The sequence below is a fragment of the Oncorhynchus keta genome, chromosome 30, assembly GCF_023373465.1.
Source record: "Oncorhynchus keta strain PuntledgeMale-10-30-2019 chromosome 30, Oket_V2, whole genome shotgun sequence".
In the NCBI taxonomy this organism is placed as follows: domain Eukaryota; kingdom Metazoa; phylum Chordata; class Actinopteri; order Salmoniformes; family Salmonidae; genus Oncorhynchus; species Oncorhynchus keta.
The window spans coordinates 29194366-29222022 of NC_068450.1; the positions used below are offsets into that span (position 1 = coordinate 29194366).

At 47.6% G+C, this 27657-nt stretch overlaps 1 protein-coding gene across 4 annotated transcripts in view; it reads right to left on the minus strand.

Annotated features, from left to right (window-relative positions):
- Positions 1 to 14701, minus strand: part of LOC118374579 (A disintegrin and metalloproteinase with thrombospondin motifs 2-like) — a 258205-nt gene extending 243504 nt beyond the window's left edge. For 3 of the 4 annotated variants that reach the window (XM_052488114.1, XM_052488113.1, XM_052488112.1), the window contains exons 1-2: positions 14428 to 14701; positions 10856 to 11298 (exon numbers count right to left, since the gene is read on the minus strand). In XM_052488114.1, coding sequence (XP_052344074.1) covers positions 10856 to 11298; positions 14428 to 14512 — 528 coding nt within the window. In that variant the 5' untranslated portion in view covers positions 14513 to 14701. The remainder of the gene's footprint in view (positions 1 to 10855; positions 11299 to 14427) is intronic. The other variant, XM_052488115.1, reaches the window with a different exon arrangement.
- Between the last annotated feature and the right edge of the window lie 12956 nt (positions 14702 to 27657).

The following is a 27657-nucleotide window of genomic DNA, read 5'->3' on the forward strand; positions in this document are numbered from 1 at the left end:
TGACAACAGACTGCATAATTAGCTAAATGAGTCCAGGCAACTGAGAACTTTGTTCAGCCAATGGGTTTTAGTGTTTCAGCAGTTGAGAAAAACTGTAATGACTTCACCATGCTCAAAGAGATATTCAATGTCTGCTTTTTTTTTAACCCATCTACTAATTGGTGTCCTTCTTTGCGAGGCATTTAAGTACATTTAAAACCAGAAACTTTTAGACTTTTACTCAAGTAGTATTTTAATGGATGACTTTCACTTTTACTTGAGACATTTTCAATTTTCAATGTACTTTTCCTCAAGTGTGACAATTGGGAACTTTTCCACTAGTGGCTAGGCTGCATGATTGTGCATGGACAGCATACCTGAATAATGAGACACACATGGGTGTTCCATCTGTCGGCTTGTCCCCTTGTGTGTTGGGTGTGATGTGCTTCTCAATGAAGTCTTGAGCTACCTTGCAGTGGAAACATGAGTGTTTGGTTCTGGAAGGCCAAGATCATTCTTGCCTGGTGGATGAAGCCCCATCTGAAATGCTGTGGATTCTTACAATCATACAACGAAAGCTATTTCAGATTTAACCCATGCGGTGATCTATGTTAATCAGGCATGGGACCCAGCTTCTCCTGCCCGAACAGTTCATAGAAAAGATTGCTCATGAAAGAAGTTGGGATGCCCGCTTCCACACCAGTTTCAAGTCCTGTGACCCACACATTGAACGTACAGGAATGATTACTGAGTGATTCTGTTTTTCTCTTTTAGGAGTTGATTATCCTTTCTAATTTAGCTCACACTATTCCCAGGTCTTGAAGTCACCCCTCTGTGGCATTGGTTGTCTTCTTCAGACTTTCCACTTTAGTTGAATAGGTATCCACTTCATTAGTGAGCACTGCCAATGATTAATTTACAGATTTTAATTGCAAGTTGGGGGCAGACGTAATCTCGTCACAAACAATCTCTCGGATAGTAGCGGACTGCTCTTTCTGTTGTCTGATGTTGCAAGACGCCATGTTCCCACAGCTGAACTGTGAATGGACAAATTCAAGCTGCTGGAGCTTAATAGACCTGCTAGTTATTTATTGTCACACAATGAACGTCCCAAAGCTTAATATGATGTTTAGTATTGACAAGTTTTAAGAAATAAGTCTGCTATTTCATAGTAATTTGCAAAAGAAAGTGTTTCAATGCATGCCACCGGAACTAGATATCACACATACAAAATCAGTTGTCTTGATGATCCTTGTATAACTTTATGAGTTACAAATTATTTTTCAGAGTCTGTATAAAATGTTCGCAGTGTTAGCATTTAGCTAGTATTTGCTATGAGACTTTACATGTACTTGTTAGCAATGCTGACCTTTGGATTACAGAGGCTTAGTGCCGTTATTAACAAATATCCCGGGATGACAAGTTGGTATGAAGGTATGACAATCTGGATACTGCCCAAGCCTAACCTCATTGTGACATTCCACTGTCCTCATTGTGACATCACGGACACATTTTCTTTGGGGGGAAATGTATCTGTACTCAGATTCTCTTAGTATTGCGAGCAGTTTTTTAATGGAAGAGAGCGAGCGAGAGAGCGAGCGAGAGAGAGCGAGAGAGAGAGCGAGAGAGAGCGAGAGAGAGCGAGATAGAGATAGAGAGAGAGTGAGAGCGAGAGAGAGAGCGAGAGAGAGAGCGAGAGAGAGAGCGAGAGAGAGAGCGAGATCGAGAGAGAGCGAGAGAGAACCAGAGCGAGAGAGAGAGAGAGAGAGAGAGAGAGAGAGAGAGAGAGAGAGAGAGAAAAGATCGCTAGGGAGAGAGAGAGAGAGAGAGAGAGAGAGAGAGAGAGAGAGAGAGAGAGAGAGAGAGAGAGTGAGAGCGAGAGAGAGAGCGAGAGAGAGCGAGAGAGAGAACGATCGCTAGAGCGAGCCAGAGCGCGAGAGAGAGAGAGAGAGAGAGAAAGATCGCTAGAGGGAGAGAGAGAGAGAGAGAGAGAGAGAGAGAGAGAGAGAGAGAGAGAGAGAGAGAGAGAGAGAGAGAGCGAGAGAGAGAGCGAGAGAGAGAGAGAGAGAGAGAACGATCGCTAGAGCGAGCCAGAGCGAGAGAGAGAGAGAGAGAGAGAAAGATCGCTAGAGGGAGAGAGAGAGAGAGAGAGAGAGAGAGAGAGAGAGAGAGAGAGAGAGAGAGAGAGAGAGAGAGAGAGAGAGAGAGAGAAAGATCGCAAAAGGGAGAGGGAGAGATCGCTAGAGGGAGGAGAGAGAGAGAGAGAGAGAGAGAGAGAGAGAGAGAGAGAGAGAGAGAGAGAGAGAGATCGCTAGAGGGAGAGAGAGAGAGGAGAGAGAGAGAGAGAGAGAGAGAGAGAGAGAGAGAGAGAGAGAGAGAGAGGGAGAGAGAGAGAAAGATCGCTAGAGGGAGAGAGGAAAACAGGGGGGCTGGTTAAGTGCAGTGAATAAGAGGCAGACTGCAATCACAGCTGTGGTAAAAGCATGCTCTGCTCTGCTGTGCTCTGAGCTATGTACCGCAGCAGTAGCGTGTCGCTGTCAGAGTGTTCCTACCACTGACTGCCTGATAATAACCCTAGATTGAGTAATTGTGTGTTTGAGTGTCTGAGTGGGCTACGCTGCATGGTGGAGTCAGTCTCTCTCTCATTTTCTTTCTCATTCATACCCAGCCAGCCTTTGCGCTCCCACACCCGGCTCTCCCTGCAGCCCCTCAACCCCATCTCTCTCTTCTCTTTCTCATTCATACCCAGTCAGCCTTTACGCTCCCACACCCAGCTCTCCCTGCAGCCCCTCAGCCCCATCTCTCTCTTCTCTTTCTCATTCATACCCAGTCAGCCTTTACGCTCCCACACCCGGCTCTCCCTGCAGCCCCTCAGCCCCATCTCTCTCTTCTCTTTCTCATTCATACCCAGTCAGCCTTTACGCTCCCACACCCGGCTCTCCCTGCAGCCCCTCAGCCCCGTCTCTCTCTTCTCTTTCTCATTCATACCCAGTCAGCCTTTACGCTCCCACACCCGGCTCTCCCTGCAGCCCCTCAGCCCCATCTCTCTCTTCTCTTTCTCATTCATACCCAGTCAGCCTTTACGCTCCCACACCCGGCTCCCCCTGCAGCCCCTCAGCCCCATCTCTCTCTTCTCTTTCTCATTCATACCCAGTCAGCCTTTACGCTCCCACACCCGGCTCTCCCTGCAGCCCCTCAGCCCCATCTCTCTCTTCTCTTTCTGCCACTCCGGGACGACTGGGGTCAATAACAGCTGTAGTGTTGCTCTGTAATTTATGTCATCATTTCAATTTGAGCTGATTACAATGGAGAGCTGCTTATCGCCTGACCCTCGCTGTGTGTGTGAATGAAACACACAATGTAGAGGCCTATAGAGGCCCAAGCCCCCCACGCCGCACCACTACCTGGCCTGGCTGAATGGTTTTCTATGGCTCTATAATGGAGATGTAATGACTGTTACGGGGCTGTCTGGGGTAAATGGACGTGTCATTGGCACTTGGTGTGAGTCTATTATTGTGATCATCAGGTCCCAGCCTAAACACTGCCACGCCTGCCTGATGTGACTGACTGGGCTGTAAACTGGCATGATTAAGTCCTCTGCTGACATGTGATACTGGGGTGGGATGGAAAGACTGAACAGTACAGTTTCTGTAGACTATCTCTCCGTTGAGATTCTTCATGAAACCAAATAAAAAAAATACCATGATTTGGAGGATTTTCACAAAATGTAATCATTTTGGAGGAAGGATTGGCAATTTTTTTCAGGCAGGTCACCCATGATACAAGTCAGTATTTGACATTGGGAGATTATGTGGAAACTGGCCACTAGGGGCAACAGTGAGCACTGTTACCTTCAAGTAGACTTCGATTTTCTAGGATGTTGTGGACAGGAGTGATTGATGGGTGTAAGCATCTGCCTCTGGTTTCTATGGTTGCATGTTTGAATCCAGTGATCAGTATTGTAAAAATACTTTAAAGTACTACATTAAGTAATATTTGGGGGTATCTGTACTTTACTTTACTATTTATTTTGACAACTTTTACTTTACCTTCATTACATTCCTAAATAATATATTGTACTTTATACTCCATACATTTTCCCTGACAACCAAATTATTATATTATATTTTATTTGATATTATATTTGATATTATATTATATTATATTCATTATATTTTGAATGCTTAGCTTTGCAGGACAGGAAAATTCACGCATGTTTCAAGAGAACACGTGGTCATCCCTACCTCCTCTGGACTCACTAAACACAAATGCATCTTCCGTTAATAATATGTTGGAGTGTTGGAGTGTGCCCCTGGCTATCCGTACATTTTCAAAACAAGAAAATGGTCCCTTCTGCTTTGCATTAATATAATATATTTTAAATGATTTATATGTTTACTTTTGCTACTTAAGTATATTTTAGCAATTACATTTAATTTTGATGCTTAATTATATTTAAAACCAAATCATTTTAGACTTTTACTCAAGTACTATTTTACTGGCTGACTTTGACTTTTACTTGAGTAACTTTCTATTAAGGTATCTATACTTTTACTCAAGTATGACAATTGGGTACTTTTTCCACCACTGCCAGTGATCATTTCTGATATTTTTGTTTTAAACATATCCCAAACATTAACCCTTACCCTAACCATTCTGAGTTCATGCCTAACCTTAAGAATTCAGAGTTAATGATTAAACCCTAACTTTACAAATTCAGAGTTAAGGCCTAAATTTAATCTTAAAGACTTTGAAATGTGACATTTGCAACAACTTCAAAATGTGACATTTGAGAAACATTGATGAAAGTCTAATTCTTTACTGAGACTGTAAGAGCTTGTTGAACATTTCAATATATTTTTAACATAACATTATATATTGTACGGGCATATCAGAGTGGGATCTCTGCTACTTTTAGAGTTATGATCCAATTTGTAAGTGTTACCAACAGAGTGAATGTGAAAATGGATTCAAAATGGTCGCCCTCTGCTGGTGATTTGCAGGATGTGCCATGATACAAGTGAAAGGGGGACTGTGATTGGTTATATTGAGAATGACGTTAATCTATATAAAATGGGCCATAACTTTAAAACGAGAAGAGATCTCACTCTGGAACGTTGATATGCCCATAGAGTATATTATATTCAACAATAAAAAACATTTGCTAAATTATTTCAATATTAATGTTTACATTTTTCAATATTAATAAAGTCATGTATTTAATTTGAAAAAAATCTAATTAGTAATCATATTACAGAGCAAGTGATCAATTACACATATTACACACATTTTGGCTATGGATGAAACATTATGGATTAAACATTATGGAGTCTTAAAGGAGGCCTGGGTAAGGCTAAAATGGCATAGATATGCCAACTTTGAGTAATTATTTCTCAATTATGCTCCTAGATACAAATGTCCAATATATGTAAACAATCCTTGCTCCAAAGGACTATTCTATGGATTACATTTTGTGAAAATCCCCAAAATCATAGTCTTGTTTTTCCTCGGTTTCGTGAGGAATGACTCTGTTACACAGCAACAAGGACTGTGGAACTTAATAAAGAATAGACTCAGACACCATTTACATATTTATTATGATTATATATCCTTTACTTTAGCAGGCAGGTTAAGAACAAATTATTATTTACCATTATGGCCTGGCAGGTGGTATTTATAGACAGATAGTGAAATGGTATTTAAATTGAATAGCATGGTGAAAAAAACATTTAAATGGATGTGTACCCACAATACGTAGCGCATCCAAGAGTAACATCACAAAATGAAAAATTCCATTGTTGGGGACCTTGGCAAATCCAATCGGATCTAGAACAATCCTTTTGCAACACCTGTAAATGCCTTTGGTGTTTCCGTTTGTGTCTGGATTCCGAGGTGGTTATGAAAGCCTGTTTTCAACGCAAATACAAAAATAGACAAGTTTCTCCCAGCTCATGCTGTGCATTAATAACACAGACCGAGACAGACAGACAGACAGACAGACACATGCACACACCTAGGGGCTACAAAACGCGACACCTAAAGGCCGTCTCTAACTTATCGTTCAACAATCTACATACATTACAGCACAGGGACAACCAAATATAGACAAACTATGCTGTTTCTCCAGTTCATCCACCATAGAGAGAGAGAGTGCAACACCCTTCACCCTAGGTGATAGAACACTGTTAGAAAACAGACACGACCACCTGCTAAAGGACCAATCTCTCTCTCTCTCTTCCTCCTCCTCCCCTCCTTCCCCCGGCACTTTTAATAGCATCATTAGAAAAGCTATCCAACCTGTCTCTACCGCTGGTGGCTGTGGGAAAGACAGGGAGAGAGAAAGAGGGGAGAGAGAAGGGGGGATAGGGAGAGAGAGAGAGGGTAGATCGAGATAAAAAGGAGATGGAGGGGGGATAAAGAGAACAGATGAAAGAGAGGGAAACGCTCTCTGATCACCCTACATCGTGGATCACTTCTCTATGCCTGGTGAGGTTTGTCTGGCTCCTTCTGAGGTCTGTATTCACCATGCATGTATCTGCCATAAGTTGGAGTGCTGTGTGACCATGTGGGCTGCTAGCTTCCCAGCTGTGACCAGGTGCGTGTGTAATACATGTCTCCGCTGGCCTGGTGTTCTCCCACCTGTTGCTGAGCTGTAGCAGGGATAATGATATGTCTAACATCCGCCCATCCCAGATTGCTGAAGATATTTTTTTATTTAATCCATTTTAGAATAAGGCTGTAACGAAACAAAATGTGGAAAAAGTCATGGCGTCTGAATACTTTCCGAATGCACTGTATGTCTATTCTATCACTGAGCCTTTCTGAGTGTCTATTACACAGTTCTACTCAGGGCTGCAGGGACATCCAGGCTTCTCTGTCTGTCTCTCTGTTTTTCTGTCTGTCCGTCTGTCCGTCTGTCCGTCTGTCTGATTGCAGAGATGTAGAGTAGTGAAGATCTGGGCCCAATAGAGATGTAGAGTAGTGAAGTTCTGGGCCCAATAGAGATGTAGAGTAGTGAAGATCTGGGCCCAATAGAGATGTAGAGTAGTGAAGATCTGGGCCCAATAGAGATGTAGTGTAGTAAAGATCTGGGCCCAATAGAGATGTAGAGTAGTGAAGATATGGGTCTAATAGAGATGAAGAGTAGTAAAGATCTGGGCCCAATAGAGATGTAGAGTAGTGAAGATATGGGTCTAATAGAGATGAAGAGTAGTAAAGATCTGGGCCCAATATAGATGTAGAGTAGTGAAGATGTGGGCCTAATAGAGATGTAGACTAGTGAAGATTTGGGCCCAAAAGAGATCCCATTGATAACCAGTTCTAAATGTAATCTCTAAATGCATAGAGGAGAGCAGAGAATAACACACACACACGTCAAACAACAGCCTCTGTAGCTTTGACCGAGTATGCTAGACCAGGGGGAAAGCCATTAGCAGGGCAGAGGTTTATAACCACACACACTCATGCATAAAATATTCCAAGAGGCTAGGTTAGGATTTCTGTACTGAACTTTATTTAAAAGTGAAACCAATTCTCTTCCACCTTCCCAGCCAACAGTGTACAGGAGTCTCCTGCATCTCCTCAACAAGACCTGATCACAGTCTCTCTCTCTCCCTCCCTCCCTCCCTCCCTCCAAACACATCATTCAGTTGATTAATTTTCCGAAATACAGTACCTACCTAACATGGTTCAGTTAACAGAGAGAAGTCAAGGGGTCGTCACTAGTTAACTGCCTATTTCTACAATTTCTCTTCTTAAAGGTCCAATGCAGCCATGTTTATCTCAAAATCAAATCATTTCTGGGTAACAATGAATTACCTTACTGTGATTGTTTTCAATCAAAATGGTTTTAAAGAAACAAAAATAGCTTCTTAGCAAAGAGCAATTTTTAAAGCAAGAATTTTGCTAGGACTGTCTGTATAATGGTCTGAGTGGGGAGGGGAAAGCTGGAAACTAGCTGTCATTGGCAGAGAGGATTGGTACTCTCTTTCTTATTGGTCTATTAACGGCACTAGGCGTTCCTATGGAAACTCAGACATGATTGCTCTCGATGTCTTGCAGTCGTTGACACACACACACACACACACACACACACACACACACACACACACACACACACACACACACACACACACACACACACACACACACACACACACACACACACACACACACACACACACACACACACACACACACACACACACACACACACACAATAAAGAAGGGGATAGGATTGGTGACTGATAACCTCACTCCACATGCTTTACAGGCCATTGAATGGTGAGATGCCTTAAGAGCAACGTCTTGGCACAATCCATAACAGATTTACAAAACAGAAACATCACCAGCACATCTCATCCAGTCAAATGAGCTAAATGTTCATAAACTACAGAGCTTGACCAAGCTCCACCAATCAGCAAATACTGTAGAGGGTAGAAAAGAGGAGCAGAAAGAAGGACAACCCTAGTACAGGGTAGAAAAGAGGAGCAGGAAGAAGGACAACCCTAGTACAGGGTAGAAAAGAGGAGCAGGAAGAAGGACAACCCTAGTACAGGGTAGAAAAGAGGAGCAGGAAGAAGGACAACCCTAGTACAGGGTAGAAAAGAGGAGCAGGAAGAAGGACAACCCTAGTACAGGGTAGAAAAGAGGAGCAGGAAGAAGGACAACCCTAGTACAGGGTAGAAAAGAGGAGCAGGAAGAAGGACAACCCTAGTACAGGGTAGAAAAGAGGAGCAGGAAGAAGGACAACCCTAGTACAGGGTAGAAAAGAGGAGCAGGAAGAAGGACAACCCTAGAACAGGGTAGAAAAGAGGAGCAGGAAGAAGGACAACCCTAGAACAGGGTAGAAAAGAGGAGCAGGAAGAAGGACAACCCTAGTACAGGGTAGAAAAGAGGAGCAGAAAGAAGGACAACCCTAGTACAGGGTAGAAAAGAGGAGCAGGAAGAAGGACAACCCTAATACAGGGTAGAAAAGAGGAGCAGGAAGAAGGACAACCCTAGTACAGGGTAGAAAAGAGGAGCAGGAAGAAGGACAACCCTAGTACAGGGTAGAAAAAAGGAGCAGGAAGAAGGACAACCCTAGTACAGGGTAGAAAAGAGGAGCAGGAAGAAGGACAACCCTAGTACAGGGTAGAAAAGAGGAGCAGGAAGAAGGACAACCCTAGTACAGGGTAGAAAAGAGGAGCAGGAAGAAGGACAACCCTAGTACAGGGTAGAAAAGAGGAGCAGGAAGAAGGACAACCCTAGTACAGGGTAGAAAAGAGGAGCAGGAAGAAGGACAACCCTAGTACAGGGTAGAAAAGAGGAGCAGGAAGAAGGACAACCCTAGTACAGGGTAGAAAAGAGGAGCAGAAAGAAGGACAACCCTAGTACAGGGTAGAAAAGAGGAGCAGGAAGAAGGACAACCCTAGAACAGGGTAGAAAAGAGGAGCAGGAAGAAGGACAACCCTAGTACAGGGTAGAAAAGAGGAACAGAAAGAAGGACAACCCTAGTACAGGGTAGAAAAGAGGAGCAGAAAGAAGGACAACCCTAGTACAGGGTAGAAAAGAGGAGCAGGAAGAAGGACAACCCTAGTACAGGGTAGAAAAGAGGAGCAGGAAGAAGGACAACCCTAGTACAGGGTAGAAAAGAGGAGCAGGAAGAAGGACAACCCTAGTACAGGGTAGAAAAGAGGAGCAGGAAGAAGGACAACCCTAGTACAGGGTAGAAAAGAGGAGCAGGAAGAAGGACAACCCTAGAACAGGGTAGAAAAGAGGAGCAGGAAGAAGGACAACCCTAGAACAGGGTAGAAAAGAGGAGCAGGAAGAAGGACAACCCTAGTACAGGGTAGAAAAGAGGAGCAGAAAGAAGGACAACCCTAGTACAGGGTAGAAAAGAGGAGCAGGAAGAAGGACAACCCTAATACAGGGTAGAAAAGAGGAGCAGGAAGAAGGACAACCCTAGTACAGGGTAGAAAAGAGGAGCAGGAAGAAGGACAACCCTAGTACAGGGTAGAAAAAAGGAGCAGGAAGAAGGACAACCCTAGTACAGGGTAGAAAAGAGGAGCAGGAAGAAGGACAACCCTAGTACAGGGTAGAAAAGAGGAGCAGGAAGAAGGACAACCCTAGTACAGGGTAGAAAAGAGGAGCAGGAAGAAGGACAACCCTAGTACAGGGTAGAAAAGAGGAGCAGGAAGAAGGACAACCCTAGTACAGGGTAGAAAAGAGGAGCAGGAAGAAGGACAACCCTAGTACAGGGTAGAAAAGAGGAGCAGGAAGAAGGACAACCCTAGTACAGGGTAGAAAAGAGGAGCAGAAAGAAGGACAACCCTAGTACAGGGTAGAAAAGAGGAGCAGAAAGAAGGACAACCCTAGTACAGGGTAGAAAAGAGGAGCAGGAAGAAGGACAACCCTAGTACAGGGTAGAAAAGAGGAGCAGAAAGAAGGACAACCCTAGTACAGGGTAGAAAAGAGGAGCAGAAAGAAGGACAACCCTAGTACAGGGTAGAAAAGAGGAGCAGGAAGAAGGACAACCCTAGTACAGGGTAGAAAAGAGGAGCAGAAAGAAGGACAACCCTAGTACAGGGTAGAAAAGAGGAGCAGAAAGAAGGACAACCCTAGTACAGGGTAGAAAAGAGGAGCAGGAAGAAGGACAACCCTAGTACAGGGTAGAAAAGAGGAGCAGGAAGAAGGACAACCCTAGTACAGGGTAGAAAAGAGGAGCAGGAAGAAGGACAACCCTAGTACAGGGTAGAAAAGAGGAGCAGGAAGAAGGACAACCCTAGTACAGCATGTAACAGTGCTGAGAAACAGGAAATGTTCCCATTGGAGAGCAGTCATAATGTGTTCAGTGGATTGCATTGACTCTACAGTAACCGAAACAACCAAAACTCACCAGGCCGTCACAGTTGCTGATGGCTACGGTGGTTCCGGGCGTGTCTGTGACATCACCCACATATAAACAGTCTCCCTGCAGTGGCTCGGAGCGCGTGGCTGTCCCGTTGCTGTCGTCATCGTCATGCCACTCCATCTTGGCTCCGGGGGCCACCAGTCGCACGTTGTGACGCAGACGCAGGTGGAACTCCCGGCCGAAGACGGTGACGTTGTAATAAAGCTGTCTGTGTCGGGGCCCACCGTCCTCCTCCTCGTACATTCCCTCTTTTTCTTCACCTCTTTCTCCTTCTCCCCCGTTCTCTCCAGCCTCTCTCCTCCAGCGCCTACGGGACTGCCCCGCACCCACCAGGCCGGCTGACACAGCGTGGGACAAGAAGTGGCCGTCTGCGTCCACGCTCACGGGCCTCACCAGTCCATACTCCCCCAGGACATGCTGCAGGGAGTCTGAATAGGGGGTGAGAGAGAGGACGGGAGAAGACAGGAAGGGAGGAGAGAGGTGAATGGGAGAAATACGAGGTGAGAGGAGAGGTGAGAGAAGAATGCAGAGGGAGAGTGAAGGAGAAAAGAGGATATGAAGGGGAGGAATGAGAGAATTAGAGAAGAGGGAAAGAAGGAAATGGAAGGTAAGGGGGTATATTAGAGAATGACAGTGAGAGAAAGAGGGAAAGGGGAGTTAAGGGGGTATATTAGAGAATGACAGTGAGAGAAAGAGGGAAAGGGGAGTTAAGGGGGTATATTAGAGAATGACAGTGAGAGAAAGAGGGAAAGGGGAGTTAAGGGGGTATATTAGAGAATGACAGTGAGAGAAAGAGGGAAAGGGGAGTTAAGGGGGTATATTAGAGAATGACAGTGAGAGAAAGAGGGAAAGGGGAGTTAAGGGGGTATATTAGAGAATGACAGTGAGAGAAAGAGGGAAAGGGGAGTTAAGGGGGTATATTAGAGAATGACAGTGAGAGAAAGAGGGAAAGAGAGAGAGAGAGATGGAAAGAGAGAAGGTCATCTTAATTGAATCACTTCTTGATCACTGAGAAAATCTGCATGGATTTCAATCAAATAAGCCTCTCCAACACACACACACACACACACACACACACACACACACACACACACACACACACACACACACACACACACACACACACACACACACACACACACACACACACACACACACGCACACGCACACACACACACACCTCTGAACCCAGATGTGACCCCACATCTTGCAGGGCTGCGCGCATGGAAACGGCAGCCTCAGCAGTGGCAGTGTGTTGGGTGCGTGTGCGTCTCTCTCCTTCTCAGTCCTCTCCTCACACACAGCAGCACAGAGACAACAGAGAGAGCAGCAGAAGATCAAGGTGCTAATTGCGACTCACACACGCTGAATAATGTTTTCTCGCCGCCTGCCATGGTTCCCATGGAGCTGACTTCCATAGCATGCAGTTGAGTAAAGAAACACTAGGTTGGCTTAATAACAACGCCTCGTGGACACACAAGGAGACAACAACACAAGGAGATTAGCCTAGAGAGCAGAAAACACAGGGCAAACTAATTCATTATAATTGTTTTAAAGGATTCCAGTGGTAAGATAGATATAGGCCTTATAGTGTAACATAATGTATTGTCATCCTCATCATCATTATCTATTCTGATCAACGTACCAAGTTGTGCAAAATTCATGTTGTCCTCTCAAGCCTTGGGGAGACATGCAACATATTTCTAAGTAAGCATGCAGCCTAATTCATATAAAAGTTATATTAGCCTATTGCGTCATTACTACTTCCCCATAACCAGGTCTCTAAGCATTACAGGCCGTTTTCTTGGCGACGCATCGCCCTAAAACTGTGGCACTGACAGTGACACCTCCCTCTGAGGCGGCTTTTAGATGTGCGAGAGAGAGACAGAGAGAGAGATGCTCCCTCCGGGGACCACTAGTGACAGAAAGCAGCACCTCGCCCACATATCACAACTCACAGTCACAACACTAGATCATATCAGTGTGACACTAACCCTCCGACTGTCCTTCTCAATATCACTCAATATTATTATTAATATCTGAAATGGATGTCTTTACACAGATAATAAATATGGTGTTTTAATCACTATAGGCATAATGAGTGTCTATAATGGATATTGTTATCTAACAGTTGTGAGAATAAGCAGTTGAGAACAGTGGTGTTTATAGGTACAAGTGACATATATTGCCGCTTGGGCCTTGCAGCCGCTAGGGGCACCTCTTTTTTCAGGAAGCCAGTCAAGGTCTCAACTTCCTGTTAGTTAGGATAGTAGAATACACAGTGTGAAATTTCAAAATTTGGTTGTGCATCAGCAGTTTTCCTTTTCTTATGTCAGTCACCAACAGTCACTCAATTAGCCCATGTCAGCTAACATTGTATAGACCTTGTAGCAATCATGGCTGAAATACTGACCGTGCACAAGGCACGTGCCCAGACCCTGACCTCTACGGGAAAGGGGAATTCATTCAACTGAAATGTGTCTTCCGCATTTAACCCAACCCTTCTGAATAAGAGAGGTGCAGGGGGCTGCCTTAATCGACATCCACGTCATCGGCAGGGCGCCTGGGGAACAGTTGTTGGGGGTTAACTGTCATGCTCAAGGGGCCCCACTGATTGTGCTAGTCACTCTCACTCAGATATCATATTAACATGGCATAAGTCATGGCATAAGTCATGGCAAAATATGTAGAATTACAGGAAATTTGCTTTAAAATTGCTAAATGTTTTTTCCATTCCATGTCAAAATGTTTCGAACTCCATGAAATTAGCTTTAAAATGGCAAAGTTCAATCTGCCCCATGGAAAAATGAGTAGAATCACATGCAATTTGTTTTAAAACTGATTTTTTTTTAAAAATCTGCACCAGTCCACCAAATATGGCTTAGGGCCCCCAAAAAGCTAGGAAGAGCCCTGGATGAGGGAGAGGTAACAGGCACCTGATTCCTTCAAGATCTCATCAGACTGATCCTATAATAACAGTTTCAATAAGCTATGTTTTCCCCATAAACACTATATAAAAAAAGTTGTCTGTAAAACACTGTGCAATTATATTATTCTGCTATGTTTATTATTATTATTATCATTATTCTCAAATGTAACGGAATTATGTTAATTTATAATCAATAACATCCGATCTTTCTGTCTTGTGACCAAATCGATAGCAGCGATCTCCACCTAATCAGATACGGTTACTCCATGGCAAACAAACCTTGCATCCTTTACAAAGCCAAAGTGAATTATCCTGCCCTGACTGTCCGAAAACCTGAACCGCGCGCCCGCGTCACCACCGGGATGAGGAGAGGGGAGAGAAACGCACACTTCACAACACTGCCTGCCCTTATGCCACAGCACAGAGACGATTCTCTGGGAAATGTATCGGGAACCTTCATCCATCTATTAAGTTGAAAATGGATGCTTTAGGGTATGTATATAACTCGACTATAGCCTAGGCTACGCTGTTGGGCGCACAGTGCGCACAGAAGGTTGCGCCTACCCAATTGACCCCCGGCGTATGGAAACAGTAAAATATTGTAAACATAAGTCGCACATTTACCTACCTACGCTACTGGCGATATACAGGCCGCTCGTGTGAAGAAAGGCCGGCAGAATGATTAAGATTGTAAATCCAGGCGCGAGACCCATGGCAGCTCCAAACTGCGCAGGTGAGAGAGTGGGACTTCGGGCTCCAGTGTGCTAAAGTTCCCCGCGACTAGCCACACCGCCACGACAGCAACAGCACAGCAGCCCGCAACTAACTGCCAAGTGCACAGGGAGAGAACGCTCCCTCCCTCTCTCTCTCTCCCTTTCTAACTCACACTCTCTCTCTCCCTCCCTCCCCGTCTCTCTATCTCTCTCCCTCTCTCCCCCTCCCTCTATATCTCTCTCCCTCTCTCTGTCTCGCTCGCTCCTTGCCTCTGCACTCTGACAACTCCCCGACTCCACATACACGTGCGCCCACACATTTCTCTCGATGTGTTGTGCACGCAGGAATGCGCGAGGAAATATGAGGACAGTTCTGAAAACATTGGGTGTGCTGTAACTGTTTGACAGTTCATGACAGCTCAAATAAATCACAGGAAAATCAGAGAAAATTAGCAACCTCTCCCTCTCCACCCCAAAATAGTAAATAATGGAGAACATTTCGTTTTGTAACTTTAAAGGCCCAGTGCAATCAAATACAGTGGGGCAAAAAAAGCATTTAGTCAGCCACCAATTGTGCAAGTTCTCCCACTTAAAAAGATGAGAGAGGCCTGTCATTTTCATCATAGGTACACTTCAACTATGACAGACAAAATGAGAAGAAAAAATCCAGAAAATCACATTGTAGGATTTTTTATGAATTTATTTGCAACTTATGGTGGAAAATAAGTATTTGGTTACCTACAAACAAGCAAGATTTCTGGCTCTCACAGACCTGTAACTTCTTCTTTAAGAGGCTTCTCTGCCCGCCACTTGTTACCTGTATTACTGGCACCTGTTTGAACTTGTTATTAGGATAAAAGACACCTGTCCACAACCTCAAACAGTCACACTCCAAACTCCACTATGGCCAAGACCAAAGAGCTGTCAAAGGACACCAGAAACAAAATTGTAGACCTGCACCAGGCTTGGAAGACTGAATCTGCAATAGGTAAGCAGCTTGGTTTGAAGAAATCAACTGTGGGAGCAATTTGTAAGTCGCTCTGGATAAGAGCGTCTGCTAAATGACTTAAATGTAAATGTAAATGTATTAGGAAATGGAAGACATACAAGACCACTGATAATCTCCCTCGATCTGGGGCTCCACGCAAGATCACAAGAACAGTGAGCAAAAATCCCAGATCCACATGTGGGGACCTAGTGAATGACCTGCAGAGAGCTGGGACCAAAGTAACAAAGTCTACCATCAGTAACACACTACGCCGCCAGGGACTCAAATCCTGCAGTGCCAGACGTGTCCCCCTGCTTAAGCCAGTACATGTCCAGGCCCGTCTGAAGTTTGCTAGAGAGCATTTGGATGATCCAGAAGAAGATTGGGAGAATGTCATATGGTCAGATGAAACAAAAAATAGGTAAAAACTCAACTCGTCGTGTTTGGAGGACAAAGAATGCTGAGCTGCATCCAAAGAACACCATACCTACTGTGAAGCATGGGGGTGGAAACATCATGCTTTGGGGCTGTTTTTCTGCAAAGGGACCAGGACGACTGATCCGTGTAAAGGAAAGAATGAATGGGGCCATATATCGTGAGATTTTGATGGAAAACCTCCTTCCATCAGCAAGGGCATTGAAGATGAAAGAGTCTTTGAAAGGGTCTTTCAGCGTGACAATGATCCCAAACACACTGCCCGGGCAATGAAGGAGTGGCTTCGTAAGAAACATTTCAAGGTCCTGGAGTGGCCTAGCCAGTCTCCAGATCTCAACCCCATAGAAAATCTTTGGAGGGAGTTGAAAGTCTGTGTTGCCCAGCAACAGCCCCAAAACATCACTGCTCTAGAGGAGATCTGCATGGAGGAATGGGCCAAAATACCAGCAACAGTGTGTGAAAACCTTGTGAAGACTTACAGAAAACATTTGACCTCTGTCATTGCCAACAAAGGGTATATAACAAAGTATTTAGATACACTTTTGTTTTGACCAAGTACTTATTTTCCACCATAATTTGCACATAAATTCATTACAAATCCTACAATGTGATTTCCTGGATTTTTTCCCCTAATTGTGTCTGTCATAGTTGAAGTGTACCTATGCTGAAAATTACAGACCTCTCACATCTTTTTAAGTGGGAGAACTTGCACAATTGGTGGCTGACTAAATACTTCTTTGCCCCACTGTATATATATATATATATATCCACACTATGAGTATGAGGTTGGATTAATCAATAAGATTTCACATTCTCTCATCAGAATTAGACAATCATCAGTGTTTCTCAACATTTCAAAGTCACATCACATTTCAAAGTTGTTCCAAACATCAAATTTCTAAATGTTTGGTAGGGTCTGGTCTCTGTATAGTTCCAAGGTTCATTTTCGGCATTAACTCAGAATTCTTAAGGTAAGGGTTAAGGCAGCGTTTCTCAAACTTGGTCCTGGGGAGCCCAAGGTGTGGACGTTTTGTTTCTTTTCCCAAACACTACATGGCTGATTCAAATAATCAACTGATCTTTAAACGTTAATTATTTCAATCAGCTGTTTAGTGCTAGTGAAACAAAAACTAAATGTGCAACCCTTGGGGTCCCCAGGGCCGAGTTTGGGAAACGCTGGGTTAAGGTTTGGAATAAGCTTAAAAAATACACATATATATATATAAAAAAAATATTGCTGGATTCGAAGATGCAACCTTTGGAAGCAGAGGTGTTTTGTTACTTCTCTGTATTGTTCAAGGTTAAGTTTACGCATTAACTCTGAATTATTAAGGTTAGGCATTAAGTCTGAATTATTAAGGTTAGGCATTAACTCTGAATTATTAAGGTTAGGCATTAAGTCTGAATTCTTAAGGTTAGATAATAACTCTGAAAGGTTAAGGTAAGGGGTAAGATTTGGACAAGGCTTAATTAAAAAAAATCTAAAACAACTTTATATCGCTGGATTTGAACATGCAACCTTTGGAGCCAGAGGTAGATGCTGTTGCCCTGAGTGGCCAGTTTCTGCCATCTCCCTACATCCTCAGACATGGATAGACGTCAAATACTGACTTATATCACGGTGACCTGCCTAAGAATAATAATGTCAAATGATTTAGTCTAAGAGCAGTTTAAAAAGATCGCCAGAAATCTCAGCCTGTTTTGGTAGGATGGAGTTTTGGCCTGCCTGGTGAACAGGGCAGGAGGTAAATTACTTATTAATAGAGCAATAATATTTGGAGTGCACATTTCTCAGACTCATCCCACCACCATTCTGCAAAGCGTGCAAACAGTTTATATCCCATGAGAGTCCTGAGACAGAACAAGCAGTGCTGCAACAGCGCCTTGTTTGGAGGAGGGCGGAACTAAAAGGTAGAGAGGGGAACGTTAAATGCAGGACCCAAGGGCCCAATTTACAGAGCTACTGCATAGGTCCAGCTCTACTACAGTTAGAGGAGGGGAGCAACAGTCTTTAGGCCTCAACTTTCATTGTGGTGGCAGTAGCAACTTAACCTGTACCCGGTGGTGGTGGGGTCTGGTCTCTCTGTTTTATTTTTTATTTCACCTTTATTTAACCAGGTAGGCTAGTTGAGAACAAGTTCTCATTTGCAACTGCGACCTGGCCAAGATAAAGCATAGCAGTGTGAACAGACAACACAGAGTTACACATGGAGTAAACAATTAACAAGTCAATAACACAGTAGGGAAAAAAAGAACAAAGGGGAGTCTATATACATTGTGTGCAAAAGGCATGAGGTAGGCGAATAATTACAATTTTGCAGATTAACACTGGAGTGATAGATGGTCATGTACAGGTAGAGATATTGGTGTGCAAAAGAGCAGAAAAGTAAATAAATAAAAACAGTATGGGATGAGGTAGGTAAAAATGGGTGGGCTATTTACGGATAGACTATGTACAGCTGCAGCGATCGGTTAGCTGCTCAGATAGCAGATGTTTGAAGTTGGTGAGGGAGATAAGTCTCCAACTTCAGCGATTTTTGCAATTCGTTCCAGTCACAGGCAGCAGAGAACTGGAACAAAAGGTCTCTCTGCTCTCTGGTGTTGGTGGGGTCTGGTCTCTTTGTTATCTGGTGTTTGTGGGGTCTGGTCTCTCCGTTATCTGGTGTTGGTTTGGTCTGGTCTCTCTGTTATCTGGTGTTGGTTTGGTCTGGTCTCTCTGTTATCTGGTGGTGGGGAGTCCAGTCTCTCTGTTACCTGGAGGTGGTGGGGTCTGTTCACTCTGTTACCTGGAGGTGGTGGGGTCTTTTATATCTGTTACCTGGTGGTGGTGGGATCTGGTCTCTATGTCACCTGTAGGTGGTGGAGTCTGGTCTCTCTGTTACCTGGAGGTGGTGGGGTCTGTTCTCACTGTTACCTGGTGGTGGGGTCTGGTCTCTCTGTTACCTGGAGGTGGCGGAGTCTTTTATATCTGTTACCTGGTGGTGGTGGGGTCTGGTCTCTGTAATCTTTTGGTTGTGGGAACTGGTCTCTCTGTTACCTGGTGGTGAGGAGTCCGGTCTCTCTGTTACCTGTAGGTGGTGGAGTCTGGTCTCTCTGTTACCTGGAGGTGGTGGAGTCTGGTCTCTCTGTAGTCTTTTGGTTGTGGGGTCTGATCTCTCTGTGACCTGTAGGTGGTGGGGTCTTTTATATCTGTTACCTGGTGGTGGTGGAGTCTGGTCTCTCTGGTATCTGGTGTTGGTGGGGTCTGGTCTCTCTGTTATCTGGTGGTGGGGAGTCCGGTCTCTCTGTTACCTGGAGGTGGTGGGGTCTGTTCTCTTTGTTACATGGAGGTGGTGGGGTCTGTTCTCACTGTTACCTGGAGGTGGTGGAGTGTCTGATCTCTCTGTTACCTGGTGGTGGCGGGGTCTGGTCTCCCTGTTACCTGGAGGTGGTGGAGTCTGATCTCTCTGTTACCTGGAGGTGGTGGGAACTGGTCTCTCTGTTACCTGGTGGTGGGGTCTGGTCTCTTTGTTACATGGAGGTGGTGGGGTCTGTTCTCACTGTTACCTGGTGGTGGGGTCTGGTCTCTCTGTTACCTGGAGGTGGTGGGGTATTTTATATCTGTTACCTGGTGGTGGTGGGGTCTGGTCTCTCTGTTACCTGTAGGTGGTGGAGTCTGGTCTCTCTGTTACCTGGAGGTGGTGGAGTCTGATATCTCTGTTACCTGGAGGTGGTGGGAACTGGTCTCTCTGTTACCTGGTGGTGGTAGGGTCTGGTATCTCTGTTACTTTGTGGTGGTGGTGGGGCCTGGTCTCTCTGCTCTCTGGTGTTGGTGGGGTCTGGTCTCTCCATTATCTGGTGTTGGTGGGGTCTGGTCTCTTTGTTATCTGGTGTTTGTGGGGTCTGGTCTCTCCGTTATCTGGTGTTGGTGGGGTCTGGTCGCTCTGTTATCTGGTGTTGGTGGGGTCTGGTCTCTCTGTTATCTGGTGGTGGGGAGTCCGGTCTCTCTGTTACCTGTAGGTGGTGGAGTCTGGTCTCTCTGTTACCTGGAGGTGGTGGAGTCTGGTCTCTCTGTAGTCTTTTGGTTGTGGGGTCTGATCTCTCTGTGACCTGTAGGTGGTGGGGTCTTTTATATCTGTTACCTGTAGGTGTTGGAGTCTGGTCTCTCTGTTTCCTGGAGGTGGTGGAGTCTGATCTCTCTGTTACCTGGAGGTGGTGGGAACTGGTCTCTCTGTTACCTGGTGGTGGTAGGGTCTGGTCTCTCTGTTACCTGGTGGTGGTGGGGTCTGGTCTCTCTGTTACCTGTAGGTGGTGGGGTCTGGTCGCTCGGTTACCTGGAGGTGGTTGGAACTGGTCTCTCTGTTACCTGGTGGTGGTGGGGTCTGGTCTCTCTGTTACCTGGTGGTGGTGGGGTCTGGTCTCTCTGTTACCTGTAGGTGGTGGGGTCTGGTCTCTCTGTTACCTGTAGGTGGTGGGGTCTGGTCTCTCTGTTACCTATGGTCTCTCTGTTACCTGTAGGTGGTGGGGCCTGGTCTCTCTGTTATCTGGTGATGGTGGGGTCTGGTCTCTCTTACCTGGTGATGGTGGGGTCTGGTCTCTCTGTCACCTGGAGGTTGTGGGGTCTGGTCTCTGTTATCTGGAGGTGATGGAGTCTGATCTCTCTGTTACCTGGAGGTGGTGGGAACTGGTCTCTCTGTTACCTGGTGGTGGTAGGGTCTGGTCTCTCTGTTACCTGGTGGTGGTGGTTGGGTCTGTTCTCTCTGTTACCAGTAGGTGGTGGGGTCTTTTATATCTGTTACCTGTCTGTGGTGGAGTCTGGTCTCTCTGTTACCTGGAGGTGGTTGGAACTGGTCTCTATGTTACCTGGTGGTAGTGGGGTCTGGTCTCTCTTTTACCTGGTGGTGGTGGGGTCTGGTCTCTGTAATCTTTTGGTTGTGGGAACTGGTCTCTCTGTTACCTGGTGGTGAGGAGTCCGGTCTCTCTGTTACCTGTAGGTGGTGGAGTCTGGTCTCTCTGTTACGTGGAGGTGGTGGAGTCTGGTCTCTCTGTAGTCTTTTGGTTGTGGGGTCTGATCTCTCTGTGACCTGTAGGTGGTGGGGTCTTTTATATCTGTTACCTGGTGGTGGTGGAGTCTGGTCTCTCTGGTATCTGGTGTTGGTGGGGTCTGGTCTCTCTGTTATCTGGTGGTGGGGAGTCCGGTCTCTCTGTTACCTGGAGGTGGTGGGGTCTGTTCTCTTTGTTACATGGAGGTGGTGGGGTCTGTTCTCACTGTTACCTGGTGGTGGGGTCTGGTCTCTCTGTTACCTGGAGGTGGTGGAGTGTCTGATCTCTCTGTTACCTGGTGGTGGTGGGGTCTGGTCTCTCTGTTACCTGGTGGTGGGGTCTGGTCTATCTGTTATCTGATGGTGGTGGGGTCTGGTCTCTCTGTTATCTGATGGTGGTGGGGTCTGGTCTCTCTGTTACCTGTAGGTGGTGGGGTCTTTTATATCTGTTAACTATAGGTGGTGGAGTCTGGTCTCTCTGTTACCTGGAGGTGGTTAGAACTGGTATCTCTGTTACCTGGTGGTGGTGGGGTCTGGTCTATCTGTTATCTGATGGTGGTGGGGTCTGGTCTCTCTGTTATCTGATGGTGGTGGGGTCTGTTCTCTCTGTTCCCTGGAGGTGGTGGGGTCTGGTCTCTCTGTTATCTGGTGGTGGTGGGGTCTGGTCTCTCTGTTACCTGGTGGTGGTGGTGGTGGTGGTGGTGGGTCTGGTCTCTCTGTTACCTGGGGGTGGTGGGGCCTGGTCTCTCTGCTCTCTGGTGTTGGTGGAGTCTGGTCTCTTTTAGCTGGTGTTGGTGGGGTCTGGTCTCTCTGTTATCTGGTGGTGGGGGGTCCGGTCTCTCTGTTACCTGGTGGTGGTGGTGGTGGTGGGGTCTGGTCTCTCTGTTACCTGGTGGTGGTGGGGTCTGGTCTATCTGTTATCTGATGGTGGTGGGGTCTGGTCTCTCTGTTATCTGGTGGTGGTGGGGTCTGGTCTCTCTGTTACCTGGTGGTGGTGGTGGTGGTGGTGGTGGGTCTGGTCTCTCTGTTACCTGGGGGTGGTGGGGCCTGGTCTCTCTGCTCTCTGGTGTTGGTGGAGTCTGGTCTCTTTTAGCTGGTGTTGGTGGGGTCTGGTCTCTCTGTTATCTGGTGGTGGGGGGTCCGGTCTCTCTGTTACCTGGTGGTGGTGGTGGTGGTGGTGGTGGTGGGGTCTGGTCTCTCTGTTACCTGGGGGTGGTGGGGCCTGGTCTCTCTGCTCTCTGGTGTTGGTGGAGTCTGGTCTCTTTTATCTGGTGGTGGTGGGGTCTGGTCTCTCTGTTAACTGGAGGTGGTGGGGTCTGGTCTCTCTGTTACCTGTAGGTGGTGGGGTCTTTTATATCTGTTACCTGTAGGTGGTGGAGTCTGGTCTCTCTGTTACCTGGAGGTGGTTAGAACTGGTCTCTCTGTTACCTGGTGGTGGTGGTGGGGTCTGGTCTATCTGTTATCTGATGGTGGTGGGGTCTGGTCTCTCTGTTCCCTGGAGGTGGTGGGGTCTGGTCTCTCTGTTATCTGGTGGTGGTGGGGTCTGGTTTCTCTGTTTCGTGGTGGTGGTGGGGTCTGATCTCTGTTACCTGTAGGTGGTGGGGTCTTTTATATCTGTTACCTGTCGGTGGTGGAGTCTGGCCTCTCTGTTACCTGGAGGTGGTTGGAACTGGTCTCTCTGTTACCTGGTGGTGGTGGGGTCTGGTCTATCTGTTACCTGTCGGTGGTGGAGTCTGGCCTCTCTGTTACCTGGAGGTGGTTGGAACTGGTCTCTCTGTTACCTGGTGGTGGTGGGGTCTGGTCTATCTGTTACCTGTCGGTGGTGGAGTCTGGCCTCTCTGTTACCTGGAGGTGGTTGGAACTGGTCTCTCTGTTACCTGGTGGTGGTGGGGTCTGGTCTATCTGTTATCTGATGGTGGTGGGGTCTGGTCTCTCTGTTATCTGATGGTGGTGGGGTTTGTTCTCTCTGTTACCTGGAGCTGGTGGGGCCTGGTCTCTCTGCTCTCTGGTGTTGGTGGGGTCTGGTCTCTTTTAGCTGGTGTTGGTGGGGTCTGGTCTCTCTGTTATCTGGTGGTGGGGGGTCCGGTCTCTCAGTTACCTGGAGATAGTGGGGTCTGGTCTCTTTGTTACATGGAGGTGGTGGGGTCTGGTCTCTCTGTTACCTAGAGGTGGTGGAGTCTGGTATCTCTGTTACCTGGAGGTGGTGGAGTCTGATCTCTCTTTTACCTGGAGGTGGTGGGAACTGGTCTGTCTGTTACCTGGTGTTGGTGGGGTCTGGTCTCTCTGTTATCTGATGGTGGTGGGGTCTGGTCTCTCTGTTACCTGTAGGTGGTGGGGTCTTTTATATCTGTTAACTATAGGTGGTGGAGTCTGGTCTCTCTGTTACCTGGAGGTGGTTAGAACTGGTATCTCTGTTACCTGGTGGTGGTGGGGTCTGGTCTATCTGTTATCTGATGGTGGTGGGGTCTGGTCTCTCTGTTATCTGATGGTGGTGGGGTCTGTTCTCTCTGTTCCCTGGAGGTGGTGGGGTCTGGTCTCTCTGTTATCTGGTGGTGGTGGGGTCTGGTCTCTCTGTTACCTGGTGGTGGTGGTGGTGGTGGTGGTGGGTCTGGTCTCTCTGTTACCTGGGGGTGGTGGGGCCTGGTCTCTCTGCTCTCTGGTGTTGGTGGAGTCTGGTCTATTTTAGCTGGTGTTGGTGGGGTCTGGTCTCTCTGTTATCTGGTGGTGGGGGGTCCGGTCTCTCTGTTACCTGGTGGTGGTGGTGGTGGTGGGGTCTGGTCTCTCTGTTACCTGGGGGTGGTGGGGCCTGGTCTCTCTGCTCTCTGGTGTTGGTGGAGTCTGGTCTCTTTTATCTGGTGGTGGTGGGGTCTGGTCTCTCTGTTACCTGTAGGTGGTGGGGTCTTTTATATCTGTTACCTGTAGGTGGTGGAGTCTGGTCTCTCTGTTACCTGGAGGTGGTTAGAACTGGTCTCTCTGTTACCTGGTGGTGGTGGTGGGGTCTGGTCTATCTGTTATCTGATGGTGGTGGGGTCTGGTCTCTCTGTTATCTGGTGGTGGTGGGGTCTGGTTTCTCTGTTTCGTGGTGGTGGTGGGGTCTGATCTCTGTTACCTGTAGGTGGTGGGGTCTTTTATATCTGTTACCTGTCGGTGGTGGAGTCTGGCCTCTCTGTTACCTGGAGGTGGTTGGAACTGGTCTCTCTGTTACCTGGTGGTGGTGGGGTCTGGTCTATCTGTTACCTGTCGGTGGTGGAGTCTGGCCTCTCTGTTACCTGGAGGTGGTTGGAACTGGTCTCTCTGTTACCTGGTGGTGGTGGGGTCTGGTCTATCTGTTATCTGATGGTGGTGGGGTCTGGTCTCTCTGTTATCTGATGGTGGTGGGGTTTGTTCTCTCTGTTACCTGGAGCTGGTGGGGTCTGGTCTCTCTGTTACCTGGGGGTGGTGGGGCCTGGTCTCTCTGCTCTCTGGTGTTGGTGGGGTCTGGTCTCTTTTAGCTGGTGTTGGTGGGGTCTGTTCTCTCTGTTACCTGGAGGTGGTGGGGTCTGGTCTCTCTGTTATCTGGTGGTGGTGGGGTCTGGTCTCTCTGTTACCTGGGGGTGGTGGGGCCTGGTCTCTCTGCTCTCTGGTGTTGGTGGGGTCTGGTCTCTTTTAGCTGGTGTTGGTGGGGTCTGGTCTCTCTGTTATCTGGTGGTGGGGGTCCGGTCTCTCAGTTACCTGGAGATAGTGGGGTCTGGTCTCTTTGTTACATGGAGGTGGTGGGGTCTGGTCTCTCTGTTACCTAGAGGTGGTGGAGTCTGGTATCTCTGTTACCTGGAGGTGGTGGAGTCTGATCTCTCTTTTACCTGGAGGTGGTGTGGTCTGGTCTCTCTGTTACCTGGGGGTGGTGGGGCCTGGTCTCTCTGCTCTCTGGTGTTGGTGGAGTCTGGTCTCTTTTAGCTGGTGTTGGTGGGGTCTGGTCTCTCTGTTATCTGGTGGTGGGGGGTCCGGTCTCTTTGTTACCTGGTGGTGGTGGTGGTGGGGTCTGGTCTCTCTGTTACCTGGGGGTGGTGGGGCCTGGTCTCTCTGCTCTCTGGTGTTGGTGGGGTCTGGTCTCTTTTAGCTGGTGTTGGTGGGGTCTGGTCTCTCTGTTACCTGGTGGTGGTGGGGTCTGGTCTCTCTGTTACCTGGTGGTGGTGTGGTCTGGTCTCTCTGTTACCTGGGGGTGGTGGGGCCTGGTCTCTCTGCTCTCTGGTGTTGGTGGAGTCTGGTCTATTTTAGCTGGTGTTGGTGGGGTCTGGTCTCTCTGTTATCTGGTGGTGGGGGGTCCAGTCTCTCTGTTACCTGGTGGTGGTGGTGGTGGGGTCTGGTCTCTCTGTTACCTGGGGGTGGTGGGGCCTGGTCTCTCTGCTCTCTGGTGTTGGTGGAGTCTGGTCTCTTTTATCTGGTGGTGGTGGGGTCTGGTCTCTCTGTTACCTGTAGGTGGTGGGGTCTTTTATATCTGTTACCTGTAGGTGGTGGAGTCTGGTCTCTCTGTTACCTGGAGGTGGTTAGAACTGGTCTCTCTGTTACCTGGTGGTGGTGGTGGGGTCTGGTCTATCTGTTATCTGATGGTGGTGGGGTCTGGTCTCTCTGTTATCTGGTGGTGGTGGGGTCTGGTTTCTCTGTTTCGTGGTGGTGGTGGGGTCTGATCTCTGTTACCTGTAGGTGGTGGGGTCTTTTATATCTGTTACCTGTCGGTGGTGGAGTCTGGCCTCTCTGTTACCTGGAGGTGGTTGGAACTGGTCTCTCTGTTACCTGGTGGTGGTGGGGTCTGGTCTATCTGTTACCTGTCGGTGGTGGAGTCTGGCCTCTCTGTTACCTGGAGGTGGTTGGAACTGGTCTCTCTGTTACCTGGTGGTGGTGGGGTCTGGTCTATCTGTTATCTGATGGTGGTGGGGTCTGGTCTCTCTGTTATCTGATGGTGGTGGGGTTTGTTCTCTCTGTTACCTGGAGCTGGTGGGGTCTGGTCTCTCTGTTACCTGGGGGTGGTGGGGCCTGGTCTCTCTGCTCTCTGGTGTTGGTGGGGTCTGGTCTCTTTTAGCTGGTGTTGGTGGGGTCTGTTCTCTCTGTTACCTGGAGGTGGTGGGGTCTGGTCTCTCTGTTATCTGGTGGTGGTGGGGTCTGGTCTCTCTGTTACCTGGGGGTGGTGGGGCCTGGTCTCTCTGCTCTCTGGTGTTGGTGGGGTCTGGTCTCTTTTAGCTGGTGTTGGTGGGGTCTGGTCTCTCTGTTATCTGGTGGTGGGGGGTCCGGTCTCTCAGTTACCTGGAGATAGTGGGGTCTGGTCTCTTTGTTACATGGAGGTGGTGGGGTCTGGTCTCTCTGTTACCTAGAGGTGGTGGAGTCTGGTATCTCTGTTACCTGGAGGTGGTGGAGTCTGATCTCTCTTTTACCTGGAGGTGGTGGGAACTGGTCTGTCTGTTACCTGGTGTTGGTGGGGTCTGGTCTCTCTGTTATCTGATGGTGGTGGGGTCTGGTCTCTCTGTTACCTGTAGGTGGTGGGGTCTTTTATATCTGTTAACTATAGGTGGTGGAGTCTGGTCTCTCTGTTACCTGGAGGTGGTTAGAACTGGTATCTCTGTTACCTGGTGGTGGTGGTGGGGTCTGGTCTCTCTGTTATCTGATGGTGGTGGGGTCTGGTCTCTCTGTTATCTGATGGTGGTGGAGTCTGGTCTCTCTGTTACCTGGAGGTGGTTAGAACTGGTATCTCTGTTACCTGGTGGTGGTGGTGGGGTCTGGTCTCTCTGTTATCTGATGGTGGTGGGGTCTGGTCTCTCTGTTACCTGTAGGTGGTGGGGTCTTTTATATCTGTTAACTATAGGTGGTGGAGTCTGGTCTCTCTGTTACCTGGAGGTGGTTAGAACTGGTATCTCTGTTACCTGGTGGTGGTGGGGTCTGGTCTATCTGTTATCTGATGGTGGTGGGGTCTGGTCTCTCTGTTATCTGATGGTGGTGGGGTTTGTTCTCTCTGTTACCTGGAGCTGGTGGGGCCTGGTCTCTCTGCTCTCTGGTGTTGGTGGGGTCTGGTCTCTTTTAGCTGGTGTTGGTGGGGTCTGGTCTCTCTGTTATCTGGTGGTGGGGGGTCCGGTCTCTCAGTTACCTGGAGATAGTGGGGTCTGGTCTCTTTGTTACATGGAGGTGGTGGGGTCTGGTCTCTCTGTTACCTAGAGGTGGTGGAGTCTGGTATCTCTGTTACCTGGAGGTGGTGGAGTCTGATCTCTCTTTTACCTGGAGGTGGTGGGAACTGGTCTGTCTGTTACCTGGTGTTGGTGGGGTCTGGTCTCTCTGTTACCTGGTGGTGGTGGGGTCTGGTCTCTCTGTTACCTGGTGTTGGTGGGGTCTGGTCTCTCTGTTTCCTGTAGGTGGTGGGGTCTGGTCTCTCTGTTACCTGCGGTCTCTCTGTTACCTGTTGGTGGTGGGGCCTGGTCTCTTTGTTACCTGGTGGTGGTTGGGTCTGGTCTCTCTGTTATCTGGTGATGGTAGGGTCTGGTCTCTCTGTCACCTGGAGGTTGTGGGGTCTGGTCTCTCTGTTACCGGGTGGTGGTGGGGTCTGGTCTCTCTGTTACCTGTAGGTGGTGGGGTCTTTTCCATCTGTTACCTGGTGGTGGTGGGGTCTGGTCTCTCTGTTACCTGGAGTTGGTGGGGTCCATTCTCTCTGTTATCTGGTGGTGGAGGGGTCTGGTCTCTCT